At 31.8% G+C, this 9,730-nt stretch overlaps 1 protein-coding gene across 1 annotated transcript; it reads left to right on the forward strand.

Annotated features, from left to right (window-relative positions):
- The first annotated feature begins 409 nt into the window (after positions 1–409).
- Positions 410–4,740, forward strand: LOC132742911 (neo-calmodulin-like). Its single transcript, XM_060731420.1, has 5 exons — positions 410–779; positions 1,390–1,533; positions 1,978–2,095; positions 2,876–3,003; positions 3,571–4,740. The coding sequence occupies exons 1-5, from the start codon at positions 713–715 to the stop codon at positions 3,600–3,602; spliced, it is 489 nt and encodes a 162-aa protein (XP_060587403.1). The 5' UTR covers positions 410–712; the 3' UTR covers positions 3,603–4,740.
- Positions 4,741–9,730: the final 4,990 nt, after the last annotated feature.

A 9,730-nucleotide genomic window follows, 5' to 3' on the forward strand; every position in this document is an offset into this window, starting at 1 on the left:
AGCAGTTTAATCGGTTTATGAAAATTTCTTTCAAAAGATAATTTATCATTAGAATTTCATTTTAAAAACTCTTGTAAGTCAAGTTATACAAACGTAGGGTATCGGCATGGTTTAATTGATTGAACTAACAAAGCCTTTATCCATAAACTAATATGTTTAAAAGGTTTTAATATCATCACTATATATAGCATAATAAAACTCTGTCAGGGTATTTAAGAGTACTTAATTGATGTTTCAACGTAAACAATACGTACATTTATTACATGAATAATGGATATTTTAATTGATATATGACACTGTATTAACATGCAATGATATAACATCCATGGGGCAATTGGATGATTGAGCGGTTAAATAAAACATTTTTGTGATTAAGGTTAAATAAGTTATAAACACAATAACTGATACAATCATTTCGTTTCAAAAGAGGGTTAAACATCAACATGTTATTATCTCTTAAAAGCCGATTGATTGAATTCGCTCGATTAATTTCATGTATTAAGAAGGCGAATAAAGACTAGTAATATTTACAATTTGAATAGAATACAGACTGCTCTTTTCATAGGAAGAAAAGCAAATAAAAAATTATAAAATTTTGATAGGTTTGCATAATAAAAACTCGCTTAGCTATTTCAGCCAACATTTAAAATGAGCTAGTGGTTTTAAGTGGAGACAAACAATTTAAAACTTTAAAGAATATACAGTGTCAATCATGTCTTCAAGTAAGAGGCCGGCGAAAAAACAACAACAGGACCGAAAGAAGAAACAGGGAAAAGATGGTACGTACGCAACAATTATTTAACATTTATAACTTTTTTTATTTTTTTTTTTAAATTTAAATACATTTCATTGCTTATTTTTTGCTTATAAAAGTATAATTCATGAACTAAAATATCAATAATATTTTAAGGTATTGAATACCACTGTTGTATTAGCAGATGCTACTAGAACTGCAAGGACATGAATAATTAAAACAAGTCTGTACTTTTAATTATTCATTACCCTCATGTCAAAATTTCTTATGAGAAAAATAGTCTCCACAACTACTTAAAGCTTTAAACATGTCCTCGGGGAATTTCACATAACTATGATTTTTTTTCTTGTTTGTCTGTTTTATTTATCATAAATATATAGGTCACTATCAAAGACCCATAACTCTAACAATGGTTTGGACTGATTGAAAGCCTTTAGTGAACATAACAAAAATACGTCTCGGGCATCGATTTTGAACGAATCTTCCCTTTGAGAATTCCTTCATAATCCTTGCTCGTGGTTCACTATTAAACACTTAGAATAGTCCAGAGTGCCCTCCTACTGGCAACACTAGTCTTGTCATATGATAGTTATATTAGATGAATATCTGATGGAACAATGAACATTTATTTTCAGGTATTGACGAAATATTTGAAAAGATGGATTTAAACCATGATGGTCGAATTTCGGTATACGAGCTCACCAAGGCAGCTCGACTACTTGGTTTGAACCCGACCGCCGAAGATGCTGAGCAAATGATAAAGGATTGTAACCCGTCTCGTAAGACATGATTTGTTGTAGTGTAGTGAGATATAGCAAGTGTTACATTAAACTAACTAAATACGTCTGGAAGATGGGCTCTTTCTTCATAAAAATAATAGAATATTAATTATTGGGCTTAAATCGGTAGACAAAATCGTCGCCATTGTGAGATCTAAAGACTCCGTAAACAAACAATAGTAACGATTTCACGTATGCACATGCTTTTAATCGCGTTTAAAGTACATGTATCTTTTATTGTAGTATTGTTTTTTTTTTTCCTTTTTACAAAATGGCTTGATATTTTTACGTAATCTGTACATTAATTATTATTGATTAATGAGTTATAATTGTAAATCACGCTTCCCTACACATGTATTTTACATTAACATCCGGAACCACTGGTCGGTTATCAATATTTTGATTACATTATCTTGATTAAGAAAGCGCTTTATTTCTTTGCAGAGAAGGGCTATGTGAATAAGACTGAGTTTAGGAAATTATTCAATGACCGACAAGCTGATATAGACGCACAAATCCAAGAAATTGTTAAAGCTTTCCAGGTGTTTGACAAAGACAATAGGTAAATATCAAACATTTATATTATTTAGTCAGGAGAATTGGACAACGGGTAAACTTTTAATCATTAAAAATATTTTGTCAATCGATATGTGAAAGAAATTGTGATGTGGGGTAATAAATGATATATACAATGCGTAAATTTCGCTTTTAAACAGACTTTATATAGAAAGCAAGTTTTATTGAAAACAAGATTATTTAAGTAATTACAAAAGCTTTTACCGTTTTGTTTATTTGTTTTGTATTTCTCTAAATATAATTTAATAGAATTTTGCTATGAAACATTTTCTACTTTATTGCCTTAGTCACAAGCCTTTTACAAATAAAAAATTGATTGAGAATTTAAAAGGAAAAGATATAAATTATCATTAGAAAACGAAATTCAATCACACTTTCATTTAAATATATAAAGTATGTCATTATTTGTAAGTTTCTCTATGATTTATGCATTCGACAATGATGATTTATTTCCATTTTTTACTATTCTCGAAGTAAATATAGACGCAATGACTGATAGAAGTTAAAGATATTTGATATTTTAATTCGTGCGATTTATTTTGTCTCTTTTTTCAATTAGCGCTCATGTAAATGGGTACTACTGGTTAAACTTACATTTTGGTTCCAATACATTAATTTAGCCTATAGTGTGCAAAATCATAGTCCAAAATAACGTAACATTAATTTTAAGCTTTAAAATAGTCGATTTTCATTTTGTTCCTCTACTCGATTGATTTCAATGTCTTGTAGAGAAATCTATGTTAGAGATGTTGTTTTTGATTTTCAGTGGAACTATATCTGCGGATGAAATTCGCGAAGTTTTGAGAAAATCTGGAGAAGACGTGGATGAAGCAGAAATTGAAGAGATGTTAAAACTGGTCGATGTTGATGGTGATGGTAATATATCAATAGAAGGTGCGTATATAGAACATATTGAATGAGGGTAAATTAATACTAAAATTATTGGACGAGATGAATAAAATAATAAGATGTGAGCCTCTTCTTATCTGCAGTTTATATAAATACTTCCTGCCCTTCTCTTTTAACCTTGAATAATGTCTTCTTAGCAAATCCTTAGAAAGGCATGGACATTTACTATTTAACATCATGTTTTAAATTTCGGTAGAAAATGCATACAGCCATGTATTTAACAATGTACTGTCCCTTCCTCTTGAATAGTGAGATAATTTAACTTAGGATATACGAATGATTAACTTGATCAGTTTGTCCGTTCGTTCTTGCTCTCACAAACCTGCTTAGTACATGTACTCGGCGTAAAGTTTTACTTGATTTCGAACCAGATAAATGTAACACGGACTGCATACTACTATTTAATATATCGTTTCATTTCTGAGTATGCAATTATTTTGAACCATTTTACTGATTTTCTTTGTGTTTAAATACAGGGTGTCATAAAAAAGGGCTTTAGAAACGTTTTAAATACCTTATATGATTTTATTAATGTTTTCTTTGATCTTGCAGAGTTTGCCTGCGTCATGTGCGATTTAAACTAGGTATGACGGGCGATGAAAATCTGAAATGCGATCATTATAGACAACTCATTATATTTGCTCGTTTAAATGTGTTCTGAAATCAGAAACAGTTGTTTGATATATTTAGATGTTTGCTCCAACAACACAACTTAAACGACATTATGCCTCAGAAAAGAAAAGTAGCACTGAATGTGAAATTATCTGTCATAAAAGAAGCAAAATGTAGACAAAGTACCATTTTAATTGACTTCAGTACAATTACTAAATCACTAACTAAAAAGCAACAGAAGAAAAAGATGGTAATTGGCCGATGAGGATTAGGAAACTATAAGTGCACAAGAAATAAAAGGTTTTTGAGAAATAAAAATTAAAGTATACCTGACCTATTTTAATATTTAAAAGATGATTTTTCTTCGTTTATTATAACACTACGATTAGAGAATTTAGATAAACTGGGGATATAGACTTGAAGATGCCAAACGGATGGAGTAATGTGAAAATGTTCAAACATTTACTCTTTTATCAAATGTTAGTGAAGATGAGGTTACGTGTGACGTAATAAATTAATAGATGAATGTATGGAGACAATTCAAGTTTTCCGTCTTTAGATACAGGACGTATTTTCGTCGATTGGTATGAAAATAAATATTTCACAAGTGGTGGTAGCCACAAGAATAATGTGATGTACAAGATAAAAATAAATCCTATATTTAAAACAGTTCGTGTAAACATTTTCTATTTATTATATACCCTTACAATTCGAAACAAAAATCCAGAAGAAAGTAGTCCGGCAAGATACAAATGTACCAGTGAAAGTATGGATAATATATTTTACTGAAGGGAAAAATAAAGTTTTACAGTAAATGTTTAGACAATAAATTCACCATTTGTTGTGTAGGTGATTTCGAAATTTAGAATGGAGGTCATAAATGATAAAAATGATATTTAAAGAGTAAATTATAACTACATGCCATGTATAAATGATATATGTACACATATTCAGCATGTTCTTTTCTCACCATTCTTTATGTTATTCATTTCAAGTTTAAACTAACGTTTTATAAATTCTTATGTAAATAAAGTGTTGTGCCCTTTTAGTTTTGTTGCATTTTTTGTTTGTTTTGCACATAACGAAGGTTTCGGGAGACATCCAATGCATTATTGTGAATATATACTTTGTATTGCCCCTTAGCATGTTTGCTTTTAATAACAGTGCATATTTTGTGGAAAGAATCTTTTCACAGTTTCTGAAAACATCAATCTATGATCTATTTCTTATCAATATGTTTAAATATTTTTTTTTGAAAAGAAATAAACGATAATAATTTTAATGAATTCAAAATCGAAAGATCTGTTTACATTACATGATGAAGTTTTCAAACCACTTTTACATTATACTTGATTTATTATAATAAACAGAAGAAAATGCGTATGAAGTAGACGCTAATAAAGAATTTAATTGTTTATTTTGAAGCGTGAATATCTAATGAATTACTTTGGAAAAATACAAACACACCATGAGAGTATGTCTGTTTGTACAGACAGTTTGTACGATTAATACCTTCATTAGAACATATTAAGTTTCAATATCATTTAAACCATTTCCATGTTATATTTATTAAATAAAATTGTCCATCTTACAATCGAGATATAACAATTCATCATTTTTAGGGAAAATTGCATTTAAAAAGATTTTGATTTCTTTATATGATTACTACCCTTTAAAGCTGGTTTATCAAATTTTAGCTTATAGTAAGGTAAATATTTATTAGAAAAGTAAAATTTCTATCAAACTTTTAAGAGTTATACTTTTCTAGTGAACAAAAACTTTTGAATATTGAACCAGATAAATGTACAACCGACTGCATACTATTATCGTATATATATCGTTTTATTTCTGAGTAAAGAAATTAACCCATATTTATACCCCAACCACAAAATGTGGGGGGGGGGGGCTATAATGGATTCGCTTTGTCCCGTCGGTCGGTCGGTCCGTCCGTCCTTTGTGTCCGCTCTATAACTCCTATACAAATTGAAGGATTTTCTTCAAACTTTGCTCGAATGTTCACCTCAACAAGGGGATGTGCAGAACCCATGTTGCCCATGTGTCAGCTCAAGGTCAAGGTCACAATTGAAGGTCAAATATCAAACAATCAAATATTAGACAGTATGTCGTGTCCGCTCTGTAAGTCCTACACTCTTCAATATTGGCTCAAATGTTCACCTCAACAAAGTTATATGCAGATTTAATGTTGCCCTTTTAAGGTCAAGGTCACACTTGAAGGTCAAAAATTGACTAAGCAAATATTTTTAAATTTTAACATGTATTTAAATATTTCTTAAACTAGAAAAGGTAATTGCTTGAAATATATATGAAGTGTCACAATTATGATATGCAGGTCAAGTTTCATAACTCTGTATTGCATTTTGACAAAGTTATGTCCCTTTTTAAGTCTTCAAATTTACATACAATCAAATATAAGACAATATGTCGTGTCCGCTCTATAAATCCTATACTAACGGAAGAAGCTTCTTCAAACTTTACTTAAATGTTCACCTCAACAAGGTTATGTGCAGAACCCATGTTACTTTTGTGCCGTTTTAAGGTCAAGGTCACACTTGAAGGTCAAAAATTGACTTAGAAAATGTTCTTAAATTTTAACATGTACTTGAATATTTCTGAAACTAGCGCAGGTATTTGCTTAAACTTAAAAGATATATGAGGTGTACCTAGTAAGATATGCAGGTCAAGTTTCATAACTCTGTATTGCATTTTGACAAAGTTATGCCCCTTTTTAAGTCTTTAAATTTACATACAATCAATACTAGACAAAATGTCGTGTCCGCTCTATAAATTCTATACTAATGGAAGGATTTTCTTCAAACTTGACTCAAATGTTCACTCCAACTGGGCAATGTGCAGAACCCATCTTACCCTTGTGCCAGCTTAAGGTCAGGGCCACACTTTAAAAAAATTTTAAAAAAAGACTTAGAAAATGTTCTGAAATTTTAACATGTACTTGAATATTTCTAAAACTAGAGCAGATAATCATTTGAAACTTCAAATATATACGAAGTGTCTCAAGTAAGATATGCAGGTCAAGAGGTCAAGTTTCATTACTAACAAAAAGTGGGGGGGGGGTAACTTTGTATTGTATTTTGACAAAGGTAAGTCCATTTTTATGTCTTTAAATTTATTTACTATAATAACACATTTGTGTCCGGACTGAAACTTTGTCATGCATCGAAATTTTTTGAAATAACTAGGCATAAATGTCTACCACATCAAGCATCGTCGGAACCCACGGTACACATTCCGTATACGTATACTACATTTGATACATGTATACGGTAAATAGCCTGGGTTACCGAGGATGACATCAAGACGATGTGTCCCGTCCAAAAATCACGTCCCTACTTCAAAGGTCAAGGTCACACTTCTATTTTGTGGTTCACGTTATCATAATTTGAGTTTATAGGCTCACACATTCGTGTCCGGACTGTAACTTTGTCACGCATCGAAGGATTTTAAAAGATGACATGTTGCGTCCAAGACCCATGTCCCTACCTTCAAGGTCAAGGTCACACTTAAAGTTTGAAGGTATTCATTCTCTGAAGAAGAGTTTGAAGATACACTTTCATGTCCGGACTGTAATTTTGTCATGCATGGAAGGATTTTGAAATAAATAGGCACCAAAGTCTACCACACCAAGACATTATGGAGGGCGTTCGTTGCCAAAATTCCAGACATGTAAAGTGTTCCTTTTTAAAATGACTTTTGAAAATGCGAACTTGTATGCCTACCATTTTTATTGTAAACCTCTTAATTCAATCTTTTATTTGAAGGTTACCGTCTTTATATAACAAGTTTACATATATATCGTAACAACTGACCTAACATCTAAAACGACAACAAATTTACAAGTTCGTATCTTCCATTGCATGCAATACATATGCATGTTTGCACACTTATAGATCTGAAATATAAAAATGAAACGTAAAACTCGAATACGGAAAATAGAGTTTACGAAAACGTGTTACCAGTTGTAGAACTACAAGAGTACGTTAACACAGTAACATGTTTAAAATGACAAAAGTAGATTCACAAAGTTAAACGATTTTAAGTCAAGCATAACGCCCCGCCCCTCTCGGAGTATTTACGAACTTCTATTGCGGACAGGTATAAAACGGCGCCTCTCCCATATTTTTAAATAAAACTGAAGGACAACATACGTCATTTTTCATAAAATATATGTTACATTTGTAACAAAAGTTTTGTCAGTAGCAACATCACTTGAAAATTGCTGATTTTATCATTTATGATGAAGATAACTTATGCATTACCTTATTTTTAACATCGTGTTTTTATCAGTTACAAATTATTTATCATTTTAGTGATTAGCCTGTCCGTGCTCTGCCTAGTGCCCTGTCCTGTGTTTTGTTTTGGGTCCGCCTTGGCTTCTTGCCACTTGTTCTTGTTGCTGGGTCATGTGGGGTTGCGTTCATTGAGCGCCGCCTTTCCTTGTTGATCTTGTTTATCATATATTCCTGAGAAACATCGGCGATGGGAAACAATGACCAACTTCAAGGGATTAATTTTATTAATAATGTAAAAAACCACCCAATATTCTTATTGGTATCATTGAAAAATGTATTAGCACAAATTTCATTTTCAACAAAAACTATGCAAGTATATTTTAAAGCGGCCACCGAGATTTCCTTTCCGAAATCAAGAAAATACTTATCCGTAGCACATATGTACAATCTTTAATAAGGTATTTTCAGTATGAATAAAAACTTTTTGCACTTGTTCATTATCCCTCATGTACAGACTCAATCAAACCGAGTCTGCAATTCTTATGTAATTTTGTAGTGATTAATGCTTCCGAGGGATCACTTTGTTTCCAGATTTTTATACTTCACAACAGCAGGTTTCAAGTGCCGTGAGGCAGCTGTAAAAAGTTGCCCCGTACTTCACTTCAGTGTTGTTATATTTTTCTGGTCTTTCGGGATCATTGATGCCAGCGCTATTAAGTGTTGAGAATTGAGTACCGTTCAAGCCGGTGCTAGGGGGCGTGAGGCATGTTGCACTTGTTCATTATCCCTCATGTCCAGACTCAATCAAACCGAATCTGCAATTCTTATGTAATTTTGTTGTGATTAATGCTTCCGAGGGATCACCTTGTTTCCAGATTTTTAATATACTTGTTCAAAACTTATGGTCTTAACTTCATTCAATATTTATTTTCCTTTTTGAATAAAGTATCTAAAGGAAGCGACGTTATTTTTTTCCGAATATATGAGTGTGGATTTAAGAGAGAAAAAACAACGATAAGTTAGAAACAATTTTTTTAATACTTCTACGTAATTAATTTTCATTTTTAAGGCATCACTAGAAAGTTCATTAAGGATTCTTAAGCACTATTAAGTGTTGAGAATTGAGTACCGCTCAATCCGGTGCTAGGGGGCGTGAGGGATGTTGCACTTATTCATTATCTTTCATGTACAGACTCAATCAAACCGAGTCTGCAATTCTTATGTAATTTTGTTGTGATTAATGCTTCCGAGGGATCACTTTGTTTCCAGAATGTTTTACTTGAGTCTACAATTATCAACGCCGCCTTTCCTTGATGATCTTGTTTATCATATTCTAAAATTATCAAAATTGACCAAGAAATAAAAAAAGTAAGTAGGGGGCGCCATGTTTCTCTTACTGAATTTCAGAGTGTGTTTTGTTTTTTTTACTTGGGGATCATATGCCGTTTTTCATGGTATGGCACTTACGTGTCACATTGAAGGTTCCATGATAATCACCATATTAACACATCTGCGGATGTTTCAAAATTCAAAATTGTACCAGTTCATGTTGAATTTTGCTTAAGCCGGTGCTAGGGGGCGTGGACGATAACTTGCTCTTTCCATTACCGTCCATGAGCAGGCTCAATCAAACCGGCCTGCAACATTCTCAATTTTGTCGTTTTGAGCGTTCTTTAGGGATTCTTATTTTCTCTATTTTACAGAAAATAACATGATAAACTTTTTAACGAAAAGTTAATTCATTTTGATTTAATTCCTTTTTATTTTGAGGCATTATATAATTATATATCATAAATCGTATTAATCACACTTTTATTTCAATCCAAAATTAT

Source organism: Ruditapes philippinarum, unplaced genomic scaffold, assembly GCF_026571515.1.
Source record: "Ruditapes philippinarum isolate M1 unplaced genomic scaffold, ASM2657151v2 ctg3828_1_1_1_1, whole genome shotgun sequence".
Classification (NCBI taxonomy): domain Eukaryota; kingdom Metazoa; phylum Mollusca; class Bivalvia; order Venerida; family Veneridae; genus Ruditapes; species Ruditapes philippinarum.